This window comes from Gymnoscopelus braueri (genome assembly GCF_963280865.1).
Source record: "Gymnoscopelus braueri genome assembly, chromosome: 10".
Classification (NCBI taxonomy): domain Eukaryota; kingdom Metazoa; phylum Chordata; class Actinopteri; order Myctophiformes; family Myctophidae; genus Gymnoscopelus; species Gymnoscopelus braueri.
In genome coordinates, this window is record NC_137611.1 from 14,143,705 (window position 1) to 14,165,384 (window position 21,680).

The window sequence follows — 21,680 nt, forward strand, 5'->3', positions numbered from 1 at the left end:
ACCTGAGGCTGATTTAAAAGAAATAATCTTCTAAATCCTTTTAGAAAACTTATGTTGCTATATCAGTGGTGCTCTAACTTCTTCATGTCAAGGACCCCCAACATTATATGTATTTGGCCACGGCGGACCCCCATCTCAAAATATTTTCTTCCAGGGACTCCGCCAGAAGCAAAGATTTGAGTTAAAAATGTTCGCTTTAAAAAATATATATATATACTGTATATTCAAAGATTTGCGCAGCACGAAGTGGTGTGCTATGAGCTTGTGTATCTGCTGTTTTTGAATAGCCAAAGTATAAAATGACACAGATGCTTTCCCGGTTTTAATGGGTGTTTTTGAGTGTTTGATGTCCTGATGACATCACTTGATGCAGGCAGTCAAGATTTCTCTTGACTCTCTCCTGTCATTTTATTCTTGAGTGGAGAGAGTCCTTCAGGTTAATACTAAAGATATTGCTTCAGATGTCAAACTCAGCCAATACATGATTGATTTGATTTGTCTTTATTTATTTTTGTGTCATGCACCAAAGGTACCCAGCCCACACAGACTTACACTACGTATAATCTTTGCATAGGTGTACACTAGAATAAAACTAGAATTTAATGCTAACAAAATATAGTTTTCCCCCCTACATGCCTTGAATGTAAATGTGCCAAACTGAAATATATATATATTTTTTTATAAAAAAAAACTTTTAGTTCATCATAAAAGGCCAGTAAACCAGAGAAGGTTTTTCGTTTTCGTTTTCTTCCAGGTCATATGAACAAAATGTTTCCTCCTCAGGAATACCAATGAATATAAATTGGAAGCAAGTTTCTGGACCCTGATCATACACAGTTTCTCCTCTGTTCAACATCACTTTGTGTTTTAACATTTTGTCAAGCACAATAATGAAATTTCTACTTGTATGATACTCCACTAGTCATTCAAAGACTTATAGTCTGCCCACACATGTTTGCTCACATTCACGTTATACTCTATTCCTCCCACGGGGGAAGCAATTACTGTGCACACGTTTCGTCTGGGACTTCCTTAGTGAGACACGAAACGTCTGTGCTGTGTGTACCGTGCAGTAATTGCTCCCCTGTGGGAGGAATTGAATAAAATGTAAATACAAGCAACATGTGAGGGCAAACCCTTTCTCCTTGAATAAACTGGTTGATTATTAGCATGCAATGTCTGTTAAAAAAACCCTGTTGCTTTGCATGGAAACTTAAGAAACAAGAGATGTATTCTCTTTCAGATATTCATCAAGGTCACAGCGGCCGGAGAGGCAGCAAATAATGCATGTACCCCTGGTAAATATCTCCATTAATATTCCATGACCTCCCTGTATTCCATTCTTGTGTTTAATATCACACTGCACTGGCTTTCCACATAACAGTGGTACATTCAATAGTGTGAATGTACATTCAACAGTGGTACATTCCTGTCTTTAACCATTGTGAGATGTTTACTTATTTTAAATAGAGTACCAATGTCCTGATGTCACTCGTTCATCCCCTGGGTCACGGAAGTAATTTCTCTATGGAGAATAACATTGGGTCATCTTAGAGTCGACTCGTATAAGAATTGTGGTCCAGCAATAAACAAATTGTCCCGGCGATATTGTCAGGGAGGTGGCTCTGTATCGTTTACGATAGTCAGTCACTCATATTTGATTCAGTCTGTTTCTGGTGAAAATGTAATTAATTCGGTAACGTTAGCTTGGCATCAGTTGATGCTTCATATCCATATGAGTCAAACCGCCGGGATCATTTGTTTATTTTTGGAACACAGTTCTTATATGACGTGATATTAAACACGTCTATGGGAATTCAGAATGGGGGGGGGGGGGGAAACGTGACCCAGGTAGCATGCGTTAATTACGTCAGACTTCGGTGCTCTATAGTTATAGGACAATTGTTGTCATGTGTCAGCCAATTTCCTGAGTTATACTTAGTTGGGTGTTGCGCACTGGTTATAACCGATCTACAAGCTCACAACTTGTGAGCCACACATTGTGAGCTTGTAGATCGGCTATTTCCGGGGTGTGACCCCGGCACGCAACCAAATATAACTTCAGGCATTACAGTATATTAATATTGTAGTCCACACGGGTAGATCCTTGTCAAGCCTTAAGGCGGTTACACACCGGCGAATATGCGAATATACGCAAAATTCTGACTCGTTCCGAATAATTAAAAGACGCTTTTTTCGCTCCGCGAAACTTGTGTGGAAGCTTGCATTGACTTTATATGGTTTAAAAAAAAAAACGTAATATTCGCATGAAAAAAATCGCCCCGGTGTGTACTTTGTTTGATGTTGAACAATAGAGTTGGCAATAGAGTTGATGTGGAGGTCAACCAAGGTCAGAGGCCTTATAGAGCCACCAGTTAGAACAATGGCAAAGTCAAACCCTGCCTGCTTAACTCCAATACACCGGACTAAGGGGCTGTGTCCACCGAGGCATTTTCCCCTGCCGCGCAGCATATGATTTGAATTGTTTTCAATGGGAGTTTGTGTGTCGCATTTTTACATTATGCTGGAAACGTGATCCAGCGTTTGAGCAGCGTGATGAGACGCTGACCGTCTATTCTGTGCTTGCGCGTTCATGTCTGCCGCTTTTATCTGGGCGCCCAGAGTTGAGGGAGAGTTTTAGGAGAGTGCCCTGCATTTTCAGCTGGGAACAAGTGCTTTGGTGGACAAACGGCCTTACTGTAGACCAGAATACAGGCCAGGGGACGGTTGGCAACCATAATTTCAACTGATGTGTCTTCTGACAACTACTATACCGTAGTAGAGTATTAAACTGCTCTATTACGTTCATTGCTTTGCTTGTTTATGACCACAGATGCTAGAGGGGTCACGCAGGCCAACGATGCTCCTGCCCATGATGACAGCAGTGCAGGGAGGAGTTCCAGGCAGGTGAAGGGGACCAGACTGATCCTGAAACAGTTCTTTGCCCTGTTGATCAAGAGGTTCCACCATGCCACACGCAGCCAGAAAGACTTCCTAGCACAGGTACTGTACCGCTTTAGACCTGACAGTACAGCACCAGATGTACAACTAGAGGTTCCTATGCCGCCCTCACACCTAGTGTACGTCGCACAGCCGATTCGACCAATATGCCCATATATGGAGATCTTTGTATCAGTCAGTCCTTGTCCATTTTGTGCCCATATATGGAGCTGACTGATGTTTGCGCCTGGTGCCATGACGAAACCTTGATGTTAGACAGCACACTCCATATTTTAGCGTGGTTGCATTGGGAACTCCTTATATGGTTATGGCTGAGTCTGGAGATCCATATATGCCTGTATATGGACATATCGGTCGGATCTGCGGGTCTGAGTCAGAGTGACCTGGCCGCGGTCCGCCTGCCGTCTGGCTGGCCAGCCAGCCCGTCCTCCCATTAGATAATATTGATATAGGATAATGTACTGTACAGTATGTAGTACTGTGTGGATCTTTGGATGGATGGATGGTTAGAATAGAATAGTGTGGACAGATGGAATTGTGGTGATTGATACAGATGGATTGTGGGATGGGTGGGTGAAGTGATGAGCTATTACATACTTTTAACCACTTAAGCACTTTTATGATGCCATGACTACAGTACAGAAATCAGCTTTTTGAATATTTCAGTTGTAATAGGCAAGGCACGTTTATTTGTATAGTAAGTAAGTAAATTTTATTTATATAGCACTTCTCACAGAGATGGCTCTCAAAGTGCTCCACATACATAGAGATTAAAACAAAACAAGGTATTAAAATAGGTAGAACAGTAAAAAGCCTGTACAATTAATCTCAAGTAGAACAGCAAATAACGAATAAAATCATGTAACATTTGCAAAAGCTTGTTCAAATAATAGCGTTTTAAGGTTGTTCTTAAAAATGTCCACAGAGGCTGCAGTTCTCAAGGCATGTGGAAGAGCATTCCAAAGCTTGGGAGCTAAAGCCTGAAAGGCTCTGTCACCTTTTGTAATTACATTTGTGTTGGGAACTGTTAACAGTATAGCACAACAACTAGGCAATTCAATGTGCCGTTAATTAAATAAACAAACAGTTGATAAACATGTATTTTAAGTTAGTATACTGTACCACTACAGGTTGCAGTATTGTGAGCATTGTGACTGATGGCTTTGTTTTTCGTTCTCCAGATTGTCCTACCAGCCAGTTTTGTCCTGATATCCCTGATCTTCACCATGATCCTCCCTCCATTTGGAGAGTATCCCAGTCTGACTCTGAGCCCCTGGATGTATGGAAAACAGTTCACCTTTGTTAGGTCAGTCTTAACTGGTACCAGGACATCACTTTAAAACATGTAACATTTTGCTTAGTACAACATACAGCAGCTGCTCTTACTTAAGAAAAATGTATAGAAACTGCATCACAAAAATTTAAGTAACTGATTTTCACTGAACGGCACGCTTGCACCACATATTGTGTGAAATTAGCCTGGTTCCAAACCATAGACCCCGCCCACTCCCTGAGTGGACTGCCTCTTGGTCTGGTGTTGAAATGTGAGCCTAGGATAGAGCATCGCAGTTCCCGCCCACTTCCTGGTGCCGGAAGGAAAAACTCAATGCATTTTTCCCATTGACATTTCCAAAAATATTTATATCAATTAATTTAACCCTAGAATCAAGCCATCCAGGGTCCTGGTGAATCATGACCATAAAACGTTTTTTTCTGTGATTTTTTTTATTTTATATTTAATTATATGATATACTATATTTAATAAATACCCTTTGTTTTGCCGTTTTCAAAAAAAAAATTTATCACAGAATCAAACGTTTTATGGTCACGATTCACCAGGACCCTGGATGGCTTGATTCTAGGCTTAAATTAATTGATATAAATATTTTTGGAAATGTCAATGGGAAAAATGCATTGAGTATTTTGCGGTGGAACCCGGAAGGGGCGGGAACTGCGATGCTCTATATCTTCGATACAAAAAGTACCGTCCAATGAGAGTCGGAGGTGGGTGGTGGGTCTAACGACAAGCCAATCAGCGAATATCTGCTAAAACAAGCTGTGCGATGACGTCAGATGTAGGCGGATCCGTGGATTGTGATTGGTTTAGGGAAATTCGAATCCCCTCCTCCCCCTTGTAATCGCCGACACTGCAGCCAATTTCAGACTGAAGCTCCACGCAGCTTCAGGCTGATGATCGGGCTAGTGTGAAATAGTATTACATTATGAATCAGACTCACTTCACATTTGTATTCATTCACATACGGTATTATGAATGAATTCACACCTGGCAGCTACATGGTACACACAATGGATTAACCCCTTGAGTGACTTCATTCTGTTAAACATGTCAGCTATAGCTAATAGATGAACAAATGTATTTATTGATTTGTGTGCTTACCTTCAGTTTGTGCAATCTGTTTTCTCCAGTAATGAGCGGCCCTTTGACGATAAGATGAAGCGTTTCACAGAGCGCATGCTCAACAGGCCAGGCCTGGGCACACGCTGCATGGAGGGAGAGCCTCTGGGGTGAGTTAGTTAGTTTGTTTGTTTGTTTGTTTGTTTGTTTCACTCACAAAATCATTTAAAAACGATACGCAAGGATTCAGTGAAATGTGAGGGAGAATGCCTTAAAAAACCCAGTGGCATTCTCCGAGAAAAATTGTACATACATTTTAAGATAAAATGACATCAATGTGGCCCGGGCCGCTGGCGTAGCGTTCCAGGCACCTAGGCTCAGTGTATAGCCTGACATCGTGTCGCGGGTTCGAGTCCCGATCCCGACGGCCTTTGCTGCATGTCACTCCCCATCGCTCTCCCCATTTCCTATCAGCCTACTGTCCTGTCAATAAAGGCATAAAAGCCATATCCATGTCTTCTAAATCCCAACAGTTTTCCAAAAAAAACGTATGTTGCTATGTCAGTGGTTCTCACACTTTTTCATAATTGTCAAGGACCCCCAAAATGATATGTATTTGGCCGCGGACCCCCATCTCAAAATATGTTGTTCCAGGGACCCCCCAGAAGCAAAGATTTGAGTAAAAATAATTCGCTTTAAAAAATGTATATTGAAAGGTTTGCACAAGTTTTCGCGATATATCAAAAATAGCAGATCTACACGCTCATAGCGCGGCACTCTGTGCCGCGCTATGAGCTTGTAGATCTGCTATTTTTGAATAGCCAAAGTGTAGAATAATGCTTTTTAGCTCAAATAAAAAAATGACACAGATGCGTTCCAGGTCTTAATGGGTTAATAGACATACAGATACAGTAGTGACTGTCCTTCATCCTGACTTCAATTATTTCACAAACTTCAGATGCAGGGGATCACTAGCCTGGAATGGCCAGAGCCGCCAGGCTAATATCACTGCGTAGACATTAGTCTGGGATCTCTGTGTGGAACCTGCATTTCCAAGGGGCGAATTAAAAAAATGCCTCTGGTTGATAAACCCGCCCCATATTTTCATACTGGGCCCTGATTGGCCCCTCACTACTTCGGAGAGAGCGAAATACAATCACAACTGAGCAGTGCCAGACCAAATCTGCAGAGGCCAGATTTGCAATGGCAGATTGGGCTGGTTTCCAGGCCAGGGGATCACAATATCATAGTATTCATTTCAGTCTGTGTCCTTCCTGACACCATGGGTCTAAATGTCTCAATTGAAGAGCAGTGAGACTGCAGATGTACTGGTTATATTGTATAACTTACTCTACTATAAAGATTGGTTACAATAATGTTGTATTCATTAAAATAAGTCCTGGATTTGTAGCTTTAAGTATTCACCTGTTTCCTAGGCTGTGTGTTTTCCACTTCCTGTCGGATTTCATTGGATATCATTAGTCATCTGACCAGTTTCATTGGATTTCATTGGATCAAATCGACAGGAAGTGGAAAACACACAGGAAGTGGAAAGCCTAGGAAACAGGTGAATACAGATCAGTGAGTACAGCCACAGAAAAGCATTAAGACAGTGGAACTCAAAACTTTTCATTTCAAGGACCCCCGAATTGATATGCCTCAGGCCACAGACCCCAATCTGGGGTCCCCCCATAAGAGAAGATTCATGTTGTTAATTTTATTCAAAATGATTTATTTAAAAATGAGTAAAATAGGTTTAAACTGTTAAACTGTTCCTCATTTTTCTGGGGAACTGGAACCCCCTCAAGGACACATGGGGGTCACCGGACCACACTTTGAGAACCACTGCATTAAGTCAGTGATTCTAAACTTTTTTTTTTTTTTTTTTAAGGACCCCCCACGGATCCCCAGTTGATACCTTTTCTTTAATCTCTGGGATCAACACTGTAAAATCCTCAGTGTGCATTGAACTCTTGAGTGTGCAAATGGAACAAAATGGAGGTGAGGTTCCATTTGGTTCCATTTGTACACTCTCATAGTTACAGACCCATAAGGGTCCATTTTGGACCCCTGGTGGTCCCCGGACAAACCGTTGAGAACCACTGCATTAAGAGACAAAGCAGACCATAATAATGTCTATTGTGCAATTATACGTATTTACAGTAGTCATGTACATACATGCACCATTGCACCATGCCAATTGGAACTACTGAAAGTGCGTGTTCAAACCCCCTTTCCCAGGATACCCTGTCGCAACAGCACCGAGGAGTGGGAGTACCCAGACGTCCCGGCCGTGTTCAGCAACATCATGCTGAGCCCCGAGTGGCGGCCGCGAAACCCCTCCCCCTCCTGCATTTGCAGCACCAATAAGAAGCTGACAATGATGCCTATCTGTCCAATCGGAGCCGGGGGACTGCCCCCTCGGCAGCGGGTGGAAGCCACAGGAGACGTTATGCTGGATCTGACGGGCAGGAACATCTCCGACTACCTGGTGAAAACCTACCCCAGTCTCATCAGGGCCAGGTAGGAACCATAGAGTTATAGAAGAACTAGAGTGGTAACCGGAAATCCCCGCCCATTCACTTCCAAGGAGTTGCTCGCCCGGCGTATACTTCCTTTTTCCCCCTTCTTCCGTGTTTGGGGACGGTGACGTTGCAGGCAGTGTTGCCAGGTCTGCTTATTATAATTCCCCCCCCCAAGAGTTTATTTGAAAATATCAGATCTACAAGCTCACAACGCGTCGCATTGCGACACGTTGTGAGCTTGTAGATCTGATATTTTCAAATAGCTGATGTATATGTTTAACGTGCTCATGTGGCCCATATTCGCTTCTTTTGGGCTTGTTTTACTAGACCTGGTTGCTTGTTTCTCTCACAGAATCTGGCAACGCTGGTTGCAGGGCTCCTCCGCGTTGTTTCGCGTCATAGAGTTATGTCTCACATGCACAGTAGTGTCACCTTCGTGCGCAACCCCGTGCGCAAGCTCGCGAGTCGAGCCCATTGGTCGACTCGCGACTCGCATTGATAGAAACGTAGATACCTCATTGGCCGCTGCAGTTCAAGGCAGCCAAGCCTTCTAATGCATTTATGTCCATTGAAGCAGACGGTCTCTCCACTATTAAAATCAGCACAAATGCCAGACATGGAGTTATGGATCCAGTAGGCTTATACTTGGTTACATCTAAAATGCATATTTTAATACCAAAATACTTTTATCTAATCCAAGTAACAGTACAAATAATTTCTGTCAGTCCAGTCACTGAAATAGACGATATACATGAAATAAATAAACAACAATAATGAGAGTCAAATAATTGACCATCATTGAGGGTTTTTTTCTCGTTTTTACAAAAACAGAAAATACAAATGAAATTGCTTTGAGACGGTCTGTGTTCTATATTTTAATGGCACTGAAACATAACACATAACACTCCAAGACAGTAAGGGGGGGTGGGGGGGTGTTCAAGGGGTCAGACGCTTGGGGTCACGTGGGAACATGGAGGTCTGGCGGACGTTGTGGAGGCCGAGGTACAACATGCAGACTCTCTCCAGGCCAATGCCACCGCCGCCGTGTGGGGGTGCGCCGTACCGGAAGGAATCAACGTAGCTCTTGATCTTCTCCAGGTCAATCTTGTGATGCACGGCTCTCTCAGTCAGCAACTGAGCGTCATGGATTCTCTGAGCTCCAGAAAGAATCTCCTCTCCCCGCATGAACATGTCATATGAGTTGGAGTATTTAGGGTTTTTGGGGTCAGGCATCGTGTAGAAAGGCCTCACAGCCAGCGGGTACTTGTCCAGCACAAAAAAGTCAGTGCCATACAGGTCCTTGACAAGGCGGCCGAGCAGCTTTTCGTTAGGGGTGCTTAGGTCTTCCTCGTCGCCTATCTCCACACCGGCCTGACGGAGCATGACCAGGGCATCCGTGTAGTTCAGCTTCAGCCGTCCAGGTCCTTCCAGGAACTCGAACGGTTCGCTGGGAAACTGCTTGTTTACCGTCTGGATCTCTGCCTGGAAGTTGTCTCTGAGGCCCTTGAAAATCTGGACCATGGTGTCATGGATGGAGTCGATGACCTCGTGGTAGTGGTAGCTGAAGGCCATCTCGATATCCAGGCCCACGAATTCTGTCAGGTGACGGTGGGTGTTGGAATTCTCTGCTCTGAAAACTGGTCCCACACAGAAGACCTTGTCGAAGTCAGCGCAGATGCACATCTGCTTGTAGAGTTGGGGAGACTGGGCCAGGTAGGCACTGGTATTGAAGTAGGACACAGTGAACATGTTTGCCCCGCCTTCACTGGCAGCTGAGATAATTTTGGGAGTCTGGATCTCCATGAAGCCCTTGTTGGTGAGGATCTCTCTGAAGAGTTGGCACACTCCTGACTGCAGGCGGAAGATGGCCTGGCTGGTTGTTGTCCTGAGGTCGATCACCCTGTTGTCTAGCCTGGTGTCCTGATTGACTGTGGCTTTGCGATTCTCGTCCTCCTCACTCCCCTCATCCCCCTCCTCCCCCTCCGGCCTCACAGCATCATCCAGCTGCAGGGGCAGGCGAGGCTCAGCCTGGCTGATGACGAAAATCCTCTCAATGTGCAGCTCCACATCCTGCTGGGTGCAGCTCTTCACCGGAGGGTCCACCTTTCTCACGACTGCCTCCACGTCCACAATACTCTCCTTGGTGATGTTGGCGGCAAACTTGACCATCTGCTTGCTGGCGCGGTCTCCCACGGCGACCAGTGCCTGCACGCTGAACTGCCGCTGACGCAGGACCAAGAAACACTGCCTCCCTTTGGCACGGCTGGTGTGGATTCTGGCACGCAGCCACATCAGCTGCCCGTCGGCTCTCTCTGGTGTCAGTTCTTGGATACCCACCAATGCTCTTTCCAGTTCCTCTTGGGACTGGCACATAGGCGACACGCCATACCTATCCTGGGCAAAGTCAACGTCCTCTGTGCTTTGGTTAACAGCCAGCTTGGTCTGTTTCTTATCCTTCTTTGGGGCTCTCTCCGCTTGCTTCTGCTGTTTCTTCAGGGATTTCTTTGACTGGGCCTGCTCCTCCGCCACCGGCCCTTGCACTTCTTCCTTAGTCATGTCTCAATATAAAATACCAAACAGACAGATGCCTGGACTGAAAACTGTATTGCCAACTGTATTGAGGCTTATTCTCCTAGTGGATCGATTTTGTTGGGTATCGCCCTGATGTCACTACGGTGATGTCAGGTAGTGTCAGGCATATCCATATATGGAGCGGGCTATGTCTGTTAAGCATAGTCCCAGATTTGGGACTATGATGTCAGTCCTGGACGTTTTGGTTATCTCCATATATGGAGTTCCAGGAGGGGTTCTCTGATAGTCATGTCTGCTGAGCAGGACGCTTTCAGAGCAAGGGTCCAGCATCCTCCTTTGAAATTGAGTCTATATAGGAAGTGACAGTTCATATGAATGGCCTGTAGTTTTGCTGTTTTACCCCTGCTGGTGTCAGAAGAGATAACTCTCAATGCAAGTGGGTAGGTTTTTGCCGAACTTTAGCCTTGATTTTATTACCTTAAAGACGGGGTGCCGTGACCCCCCCCCCCTAAAACATAATCATCAGGTATTATGGTTATACTAGGAGGAAGACTTTTTTCAAAAAAGTGTACAAAAATTGTTAAAATTATGTTTTTATGTGGACACGCCTCCAGTTCATTAAGTATACCTGGTTCTCACCTTAGCACCTCCTCCACCACCTTAGCACCACCCACCTGTCCTAGTCCCTCCTCCTCCTCATGCCCACACCTGTTGTGTTATGATAATGAGGGGGAGGGTATATTTTTACTATGTCACTAAAGGGCTGTTTGTCTATTGGCATGTTTGACCCTCAAGGTTTCAGCCTCCAGGTAGAAACTCAAAATAGTCAGAGAAGACATAAAACACCATAAAAACACCACCAGGGGGCTTAATGAAGTTCTATCAACCTCATAGACACATGAAAAATAGAAAAAGTGCAAAACCATGGCACCACCTCTTTAATAAACATTGTCATAAATACTATATGCTTCCAGTCGCTAAGTCTTCTTTCAATCACCATGATATGCGTTTTGGTAAATTATTGTCCCATTTATTTTAAAATTGATGATAAAGTAGGGTATGCTCTAGGAGGGGCGGGATGATCGTCGCCTATCTCCACACCGGCCTGACGGAGCATGACCAGGGCATCCGTATAGTTCAGCTTCAGCCGTCCAGGTCCTTCTGGGAACTCGAACGGACTATTTTTCACATTTTGTGAACTCATTATTGTCAGAGCCACGGTCCCGCTCAGCCACCGATTTCCCAAATATGGAGCCATGTGGAACTCCATATTTGGACGTCAATATGATATCGTCGCTGTCGGTGGACATCGTGTATGTCCAAAAAACGTTCCTTTTTGTTATAATTAATATTATTGTGTATAACAGCTATTAATAGTGAAAATAGCAGGTCTATGAGTTCACAACGCCTCGAGGTGTTGAATGATGAAGTAGGGAATTCATTTATGAAAAGAAACATACAATGTTGAAATATGGAGATAAGAGGTTTCTGCCCGACAACAACGATACATAAGATTATCTGGCAGAGATATATGACTCCAAAGAGCACACCCTTCTAGTGTCCTTTTTTTCTTCAACAATGTAATGCGCTGTGTTGTGAGCTTGCAGATCCGCTATTTTTGAATAGCCTTCATTTCATATAAAATAGCGTTTAAGTAGTTAAGTAGTTTAAGCAGTGAGCCTCTGTGTTTCTTTTTCTTGTTGGAGTTCCGCATGAATACATACAATTTTGGATGCATTGATTGGTTGATTTCTTTTTTATATTGACTAATAATTACATTCCTTCTGACCAACTAATTTATTTGTTTTTCATTTCCAGCTTGAAGAGCAAATACTGGGTGAATGAACAAAGGTAAATGATGATATACTGTGGAAAATGTCTCCCCCTAGTGGAGATATTACATTATTGCCATGAGCATGTGCAGTATTTGCGTTGTTGAGTTTCATGTGCTTTTCTCTGTCCAGATATGGAGGTCTGTCAGTGGGAGGACAGCTCCCCATCCTGGATGTAGAGCCCAGAAACATCCAGGAGGTGTTTCATCAGCTGGGCCAGATGCTGAACATCACTGGGGTTTGTGGCCATAAATGATCTTCATCCTTGAATAGAAGAAACCTTTTAGTTGTTTTGTTGTTAGTGTTAATAGAACAGAACGGCATACATCAAGTCAGGTAATTATGATTATATGGCTGCAACTAATCTCTTTCTATAATTGATTCACCTGTTGATTATTATGTTGATGATTTGTTAGACAATATAATAATGGTAAGATAAGGTAATAAAGTGATAATCCGGAATTTATTTTATACATTTACTGTTGATCGATTAACGCTTAAATCTCTTTTTCAGGGTCCCTATTCCAAGTTTGCACTGCAAGAGATTGGACCATTTCTAAGATACATGGAAAGTGAATTCAATATAAAGGTAAAGGTTGGAATGGACTGCTGTGATTCTCTTCATACACACTTTTAAATTAACAATATCCACTTCACTGCAGCAGTACCCGTCGCTGCGGTGCTATTGGAATTGACTTTTGAGGCCCTTGCACACATTTCCTCACATGGAAGAAAATGGACAACAAAGATTTTTAACGAACACACACTTCTCTATGGCCTCTTGCACACCCACTCCAAAATTGCGGTCCGAGGAATGACGCCTGACTTTTTGAATCGAACCCAGTTCAATTAAATTATTTGATCGTTAAAAACGATCTGCATGCTGCGAGCTCTTTGATCTGCTAATGTTGCCGTACAACGGAGTATACATTCAGCATGGGTTTGCACACCAGGCACGTGATGGATAAACGATACGAATATGCTTATTCATACAGGTTGATGCATTTGCGGTGCGGAAGCAAGTAAACGTCTCATGAATGTACAATTCTTTTTATTTTGGGCAAATTAATCACACGAAAATGTAAAGATGTGTCACACAAAATAGCAGATCTACAAGCTCACAGAGCGCTGCATCGAGCTTATAGATCTGCTATTTTCTCTATTTTGGGTCCCGGGGAGATATCAAATTTCTCTTTTGGGTCTGGAGCTAAAAGTCTGGAAAACCACTGCCTCATGTCACGTTGGGCCACTCCGAGTTATTATACTGCATGAATGTGAGAATTCCTCGCATTCATACCAAAAGAAAAAGTGCATTGCGGCTCACTTTCCCCTCAGCAAGGTTAAAACTGTGCTACTCCTATTTGCATGAATCTGCTGCTCTGCTTTCTCTGCAGGTGTGGTACAATAACAAAGGCTGGCACGCCATGGTGGCATTCATGAACGTGGCCAACAACGCCATCCTGCGGGCCTTCCTGCCTCGCCACGCCAACCCCGTGGAGTACGGCATCACCGCCATCAACCACCCGCTCAATCTCACCAAAGAGCAGCTCTCAGAGATCACAGTGTGAGTGTTCCATGCTTTTTGAAATGGTAATATATCCCACAGAGAGAGCATTCAGATTTAACATTTCACCGGTGTCAGGGTTCTGTTCTGCATAAAAAAAACAGAGTGGCTTGCTTTTTACAGTGTTTTTTTTATTTTATGAAATCTCACCTGAAATCGCTGCAGGGCTCTCTCCCAGACAGTCCCACTTATTGGAAAATGTGAACATTTCAAGGGGCCAGTTTTCTGTCCATAGAATAGCCCACTACATTTGAATTTGGAAGTTTGTGAACGTCTAGATAATATCGTCCCAGAAATTTGGTAATCTTACAACCTATATTTTCTCAGAACAGAAGCTTACACAAGATAATTTCTAGAACTATAAATAATCCTCTGAGCCTGCATGTTTATATAGTGACAAGTACTGGCCATCTACAGAGTTAAAGAAGTACATAGGACTTATCGTCAAGATATTTAGGGATGGCATACTACATCGAAAATAGCCGATATACAATGTGTTGCACAGCTACTGTATGCTTTGTGAGCCTGTCTCTTTTTGGTACACAACACAGTGCGCAACCAAGTATAAATCGGGCATTAGCAGAATGGATGGCACACATTGCTAACCTGCCATACAATACATAATACATATATTTACCCCAAATCTCTGCTGGCTCCCTCCTTGTTGCCTTTTGCTATCTACAGTATACAGTGTAAAAAAATAATTATTATTTGTACTCCTCTTTCTGTCTCAAACTAACCCATCCTGTCCCTCTCTCTCCCGTAGTCTGACCACCTCGGTGGATGCAGTGGTGGCCATCTGTGTCATCTTTGCCATGTCCTTCATCCCGGCCAGCTTCGTCCTCTACCTCATCCAGGAGCGAGTGACCAAAGCCAAACACCTGCAGTTTGTCAGCGGGGTCAGCCCCCTGGTGTACTGGGTGGCCAACTTCTTCTGGGACATGGTAAGCTAAGCAAGACTGCTGGATCAGTTCAATCAATTCATTGAAATGTACATTCTTCTGGAGGTCAGAAGAATGTAAATTTTAACTACGTCATACTGACTTATAACCTTTTAATTTAACAGGTTCTTTATCAGAATTGGTTTTGACATGGAATAGCACATTAATCATTTTAATGAAAACTTTAATTCTGAAGAAAATTCACGTCCTGACCTTATAAGTTTTATGCAAGAACTGTGTGACTGAGATTTATATTTATTCTTATGAAGCAAACATCTCTATTTGAGTTTTATAGATTTAAGAGAGTTCTGTGGGGCGGGGAAATCCCCATTCACAAATCAGTCCTGTCAAGAACATACGTGAATATACTGATAAATGCAAATACGATTTCAGACTTTAAGTAGCTCTTTCATTTTAATTTTATGGCTCACAGTTAGCTAATAATGTGCAATGATTTAAATGTTTAAATGTTGACTTCCTCCCATAGATTAACTACTCTCTCAGCGCTGCGATGGTGGTGGGTATATTTGTAGCTTTCGACAAAAAGTGTTATACGTCACCCACCAACCTGCCTGCCCTGATAGCACTGCTCCTATTGTACGGGTAAGATATAAAAACTGCTGCTCTGCTCCTCCTGGCTCTTATTTCATTATCGACTCTCAAGTTGTGAAATGCAAGTTTTCCCGCTATGAGCTTGTAGATATGCTATTTTTGAAAAATCGTGAAAAATATTTTTTAAATATTTTTTTGAGTTTCATTTGACCTGGTCTGTTTCTCCTGCCTGTGTGCACAGGTGGTCAGTGACGCCCATGATGTATCCCATGTCCTACGTGTTCAACATCCCCAGCACGGCCTACGTCTCCCTGTCCTGCATCAACCTGTTCATAGGCATCAACAGCAGCGCTATCACCTTCGTCCTGGAGCTGTTTGAAAACAACAAGGTAAGAGTGGAAACACTTCTCTCCCAAGGCTTTTGCTTTTGCTGAACTTTTGAACAAATTCAAAAACATAAGATATGAGATATAAAAATATGAATCTTAACCCATTAACACATTGACTGCCTAGAACGAGTTAACTCGTTTTTACTCGTTTTTAAAATCCATCACTTGATTGCCTAGATCGAGTTAACTCGTTTTTAAGGAAAAAAAAAAATTTCAAAAAAGAAAAAAATTTTTTTTTTTAATTTTTTAATTTTTTAATTTGACCCAAAGACCAAGGAGATATGATTAGTCGAAGATCTAGACTCCTATCCACTTCCTTGTTAACTTAAAACTTTAAAATTTTGTATCTCAGCTCCTGAGTGCTTTTTTTTTTTCAATGAAAAATCTCTGGCAATAAACTGCAAAAAATCTGAAATAACTCAGGCAATCAATGTGTTAAGACCTGAGGCGATTCTTTAAAAAAATCTAAATCCTAACAGTTTTTTGAAAAAAATCTAAAATTTCTTTTTTCAATATTTTTCAAAAATAGCAGATCTACAAGCTCATAGCGCGGCACTCGGTGCCGCGCTATGAGCTTGTGTATCTGCTATTTTTGAATAGCCAAAGAAATCTAAAGTGACACAGATGCGTTCCAGGTCTTAATAATTGTAAGAATTTTGTGGAATCCAAAATTGACGTTTTTGTTTATAAGCTGACGACTGCCATTATCCATATGCTTCTTTCCCCGATGCTCGGAGGCGGCCGTCATGTTACAACGTTGCATACTGCAAATAATAATGCCTTACAGATTATTATCCCACGTTATTTGCATTTTATGGTACATTACAGACAGTTCAGTTCATATACGAGAGCAAGAAATGAGAGTTACCAAGTTACCAAGAATGACGTGAGGAAATTAATTCGTTTTTCAGTGACGCGTGATCAGTTTTTTGATCATGTAACTGATTTATAAAGATATAAATAGATTATGATCATAGTATAAGGAAACAACTGAGAGTTTAGAAATGGACCTGGGTCCTTTCATTTTGTTTGTGCATTTCAATTGTGCTAAAGTTGGTTAAATCGTCACAATTACATTTTGTGCAACTTTTAAAAACCCCGGAGTGGAAAAACTCATTGGAATTCTAAAATCTATGAATGTTTTAACCATCTGCAATCATTGTGTGTGTGTGTGTGTGTGTGTGTGTGTGTGTGTGTGTGTGTGTGTGTGTGTGTGTGTGTGTGTGTGTGTGGGGGGGGTGTGTGCGGGTGTGTGTGCCTTGTGGGTGTGTGTGTGTGTGCCATGTGTTTTGTGTGTCACTGAGCAGCCTTTGCTGGTGTTTAATGAGTGGTTGAAGAAAGGCCTCCTGGTCTTCCCTCACTTCTGCCTGGGGCGAGGTCTCATAGACCTGGCTATGAACCAGGCTGTCACCGACGTCTACGCAAGGTTCGGTAAGCGCTGACGGGACACTTACACTTCATTGCATCATTATTACGATAACTATTCCTGGCTGGGAAGAAGAAGAAAAAAACACCTTTTTAGAATCCCAATCCTTTATAATGCGGAGATACTGTATGAAATGTTGAACTTAGGTGCCCTTTTCTTTTCTAAAATGTAATAATGTATGGAATTCCAATTATTCATTCACCCACTGTATTGATATAACTATGTTCTACCGTAACTATGTACAGCTGAAGAGATTTAATCCTAAAATCTCATATCAGAATAAAAAAGCATTATTTTACACTTTGGCTTTTCAAAAATAGAAGATCTACAAGCTCATAGCGTGGCACCGAGTGCCACGCTATGAGCTTGTAGATATGCTATTTTTGAAAAATCGAGAAAATGTGTGCAAATCTTGGAATATATATCATTTAAAGCAAACGTTTGTAACTCAAACCTTTGCTTCTGGGGGTCCCTGGAACAAAATATTTTGAGATTAGGGTCCGCGGCCAAATACATATACATTTTGGGGTCCTTGACATGAAAAAGTTTGAGAACCACTGACATAGCAACATAGGTTTTTTTTTAAATAACTGTTTTAGAAGACATTTTGTAGAATCGGAACCTCAGGCCTTAATGGGTTAAATCAGAATCAGAAACTCTACAGTACAATAAAATGCACAAGAATCTGACTTGTAGTGGTTCAACAACACCACAGCCCACATTCTTGGAATAATAAATCACAACAGACACCAGTATAAATGCAGGGAGCAACAAGGTAGCTCAGGAAAAAGGATTGCGAAAGAATAAATGTATAATAAGTAGTGGTTGGCATAACAGTTATACCCACTGAAACTTCAGTTTTTAAGAGATATTAAATGTTACATTTAGGTAGGTTTTCTTTCTCAAAAATGGATGTGTGTTGTGTTGGAAAATAACTATTCAATTGCAATAGACCTTCTATACGCCATATTGACATAATAGCTGTGTATTTTTTAGGTGTTACCGAAACCCATTTAGAGCGGGAACCCTTCTTGGGGTAGTTGTTGCTATGTATCAGTATATAGGAACTTACATTTTTTGTAATTTAAAGAACATATATATGTTTTTCAGAAAACTTAGGTCAGGATTTAGAAGGCTTTTTTAGAACCGGCCTCAGGTCTAAATGGGTCAAGGTCAAATAGTCAGGATGCTGATACAGTATTGTTCATGTTGGCTCACTGGAAAGGCTGCACTTAAATGGAACACAGCCTTAATTAGTATCATTGGTAACACCTGTGAAGGAAGTAACATTACATAACTATAACTATTTATGCCAGTGGTCTAGGCTGTCATGAAAAGGGTCCATTAGTTCAGGCTTCAACCTTGTATAATGCAGAAAACGACTCTTCTCAGCATCCAGCCACCCATTGAACGCCGCACAAAATGGTGTAGCCTTTTCTTATCTACTGAGAAATCAGCACTTTCAATAATCACTGTGTTTTGGGATGCATATTTTCAATCATTTTGAATTGATATTTACAGCCAACATATTTGTGTGTGTGTGTCCAGGTGAGCAGCAGGCGATGGACCCGTTCCGATGGGACTTTGTGGGGAAGAACGTGGCCTTCATGGCCGTGGAGGGCTTCGTCTATTTTGCCTTGAATCTTCTCATCCAGTACCGCTTCTTCCTGGACCAGTGGTGAGTGAGGGCCCAGATGAGAGACCTGTCTGGTCAACACACTATCACTCCCCAAACGGCCTATAGTCCATTAAGACCGGGAACGCACACTGTGTCATTTTAGATTTGAGCTATAACCATTATTTTATGCTTTGGCTGTTAAAAGGATAGCAGATCTACAAGCTCATAGGGCGGCAAAATTATTGTCCCCCCCCCCACATACACGATTTCCACCGGACAGCAACAATATCATGTCCAGAGCAGTGGTTCTCAAAGTGGGGTCCGGGTACCCCCAGGGGTCCTTGAGGGGGTTCCAGGGGGTGGTCCCCAGCATCACAATCATTTGAACCCCTTTATCCATATTTTAAACATTGGCTATTGAAAAGACATTGAAACATTTTGAATAATACACTCAGTCTTTACCATAGAAGAAAATGCACGGCAGAAAAGTGCTGCCAGCTGAAGAAAATGCTTTCTGTGGACATGGCCCCTTGTTATGCTACAAAATAAAACAGAGCAGCTTGCAGCGCCTTCTCTTCATGTTGCCAGGCAACCAGATACACACCTGTCACCCTGCACTCTCAGGCTACCGCCCCAAATCACACAAAAGTTGTCTGTGTAGTAGAACAATCTCTTAGCTACACCGTTTTTTAAAGTGACAAAATCATACAGCTATACGGGAAAGAAGCAACGGCCAAAACCAACTTCTCCACCATGTTCAAAGCCATTGAATCTCTGTTCTTCTTCATTCGGGACAGAGCGGCTATACCTCTCAACTCATCCGATTGGACAGAGGGGGGAAAAAGCAGCAATGGTCTCGAGCATTTATTTGCTTCGAGTTGATTTTTTTCTCTTTTGGAGGCGCCCTGGCTCATAGAGCGCAAAAACGCACGTGCGCATAAGCCCCGCAATGCCAACAAAACTCTGTTCCCATTGAAAACATTTGCAAAAAGACGAAAGTTCAGTGTGACTGTAACCTTATGTGTGAACAAACCTTTGCACACCCTTTTGTACAGTGGTGGAAAGTAACTAAGTACATTTACTTAAGTACTGTACTTAAGTACAATTTTGAGGTATTTGTACTTTACTTGAGTATTTCCAATACTTTTACTTCTACTCCACTACATCTCGGATCCAAATATTGTACTTTTACTCCACTACATTTATTTGAAAACTTTAGTTACTAGTTACTTTTCAGATATAAATTATGATATTATGAAGCATACATTAACCACTTTAGCCCTATTTTATACATAGGTTATTTGAAAATATGTTTTAGTACTTTTACTTTTGGTACTTTAAGTACATTTTGATGGCAATACTTTTGTACTTTTACTCAAGTAAATTTAGAATTCTGGACTTCTACTTGTAACAGAGTATTTCTATATTGCAGTATTGGTACTTTTACTTTAAAAAAAAAAAAGTAAAGAATTTGAGTACTTTTTCCACCACTGCTTTTGTAAGCAAATCAGACAAAAACGTGTAGAATTCTGACTTTATTTGCACCGTAGTGTGTCAGCTGGCACTGCATGGCAATGTATGACAATAATAATATCATTCATCGGTGTATGTGGGCCATTGTTCCTATCTTTCAGGTTATCAAAGGCCCCTGAAGGTGTGATAGAAGATGAAGATGATGACGTGAAAGCAGAGAGGCAGAGGATCTACGAGGAAGAGGACAACTCAGACATCCTAATGGTCAAAGACCTCTCCAAGGTACAGTAGTAAAACCAGTGACTGTTGTAAAGGCGTCGTGTTACAGTACAATGCTAATCACATGTTACCTGAATGGTGCTGTGTGCTGTACTGTATAGTGGCTCTCAAACTCTTTCATGTCAAGGACCCCCAAATTGACACTTATTGGCCCACCGACCCCCATCTGAAAATATATGCCAAGGACCCCCATAAGAGAAGATTTTTACGGCTCTAGCAGTGATTTTCAACCATTTTGATTTCAAGGACCCCCAGTTTGACATGCTTTAGGTTACGGACCCCCATTTAATGGCATTTCTATCTCTCGGACCCCAATTTATATTGTAAAATCAATGTTAATTTAACTCAGAGAAGGTGCAAATGGAATCAAATGGACCCGTTAGGGTCCATTTGGTTCCATTTGTACACTCTCTGAGTTACAGACCCTGTAATAATAGGAACCACATTTGGTTCCTATTATCATTTAGCTGGGGACCCCCTGGAACTCCCTCAAGGACCCCTGGGGGTCCCCGGGACCCCACTTTGAGAACCAATGGTATGCAGGACCTGTGTGTAATCAGTAAAAACCTCAAGCAGGCCAGTGACCAAAGAGGAAGGACCTTTTCTTTTTTTGCCTCCCTTGAATTTGGACGCATGGGAACTCTGGCTGCAGAATCAGTGTCCTATTTTAAACTGACCTCTGAAAATATATTTGTACAAGTTCTTCACCCAGTGGTGTGAGGATAACCATCTTCACTTTGTCAGCGAGACAAAGCAAATAACCAATCTCACCTCAGCACCCCGCTATCGTCAATTACCAAAATTGACAACTTTAAATACCTATTGACCAATGCCATCCAAAGAAGGAGACACCAAAGACTATCAGTCATCGTCGAGCTTAAATAACTCTATATTGCTCCCCATCTCCTCCAACTGTCGTACCAGAGCTTTATTCAGCCCATCCTGCTGTGTTGTTCCACCTGCTTTTTTTGACATGTTATTCATCACTCAATGGACAAAACTCACACTCATATAACCAACACTGGCTGCCACCTGCCAGGATAATTGGTCTTCCCACACCCAAACCTCACGGCACCAAACAAACAACAAAGCCGCTGCACGCGTTGCAATTTCAATCGCACAGCAAAATCACACACCCACTCAATCACCACCTTACCCTTACTTAATGCCCCGCTCCAGGCCTGATGCCTGCATCATAGCCGCCTTAAATAACAGGCGTCGCTGAGTGTGTG

At 42.3% G+C, this 21,680-nt stretch overlaps 2 protein-coding genes across 2 annotated transcripts in view; one reads left to right on the plus strand and one right to left on the minus strand.

Annotated features, from left to right (window-relative positions):
- Window positions 1-21,680, plus strand: part of LOC308093377 (retinal-specific phospholipid-transporting ATPase ABCA4-like) — a gene marked incomplete at both ends in the record, with an annotated part of 116,530 nt that overhangs the window by 82,230 nt on the left and 12,620 nt on the right. The window contains 15 exons of the mRNA XM_080439713.1: window positions 1,244-1,298; window positions 2,834-3,003; window positions 4,143-4,267; window positions 5,389-5,487; window positions 7,559-7,840; window positions 12,193-12,225; window positions 12,339-12,444; window positions 12,721-12,795; window positions 13,601-13,770; window positions 14,537-14,714; window positions 15,199-15,314; window positions 15,505-15,652; window positions 16,960-17,083; window positions 18,627-18,756; window positions 20,331-20,451. Of these exons, the coding sequence (XP_080295839.1) occupies window positions 1,244-1,298; window positions 2,834-3,003; window positions 4,143-4,267; window positions 5,389-5,487; window positions 7,559-7,840; window positions 12,193-12,225; window positions 12,339-12,444; window positions 12,721-12,795; window positions 13,601-13,770; window positions 14,537-14,714; window positions 15,199-15,314; window positions 15,505-15,652; window positions 16,960-17,083; window positions 18,627-18,756; window positions 20,331-20,451 (1,932 nt within the window). The remainder of the gene's footprint in view (window positions 1-1,243; window positions 1,299-2,833; window positions 3,004-4,142; window positions 4,268-5,388; window positions 5,488-7,558; window positions 7,841-12,192; window positions 12,226-12,338; window positions 12,445-12,720; window positions 12,796-13,600; window positions 13,771-14,536; window positions 14,715-15,198; window positions 15,315-15,504; window positions 15,653-16,959; window positions 17,084-18,626; window positions 18,757-20,330; window positions 20,452-21,680) is intronic.
- On the minus strand, window positions 8,779-10,398 carry LOC308094426 (aspartate--tRNA ligase, cytoplasmic-like; the record flags this gene model as incomplete). The annotated part of the gene is made up of 1 exon (XM_080441074.1): window positions 8,779-10,398. The coding sequence occupies one exon, from the start codon at window positions 10,396-10,398 to the stop codon at window positions 8,779-8,781; it is 1,620 nt and encodes a 539-aa protein (XP_080297200.1).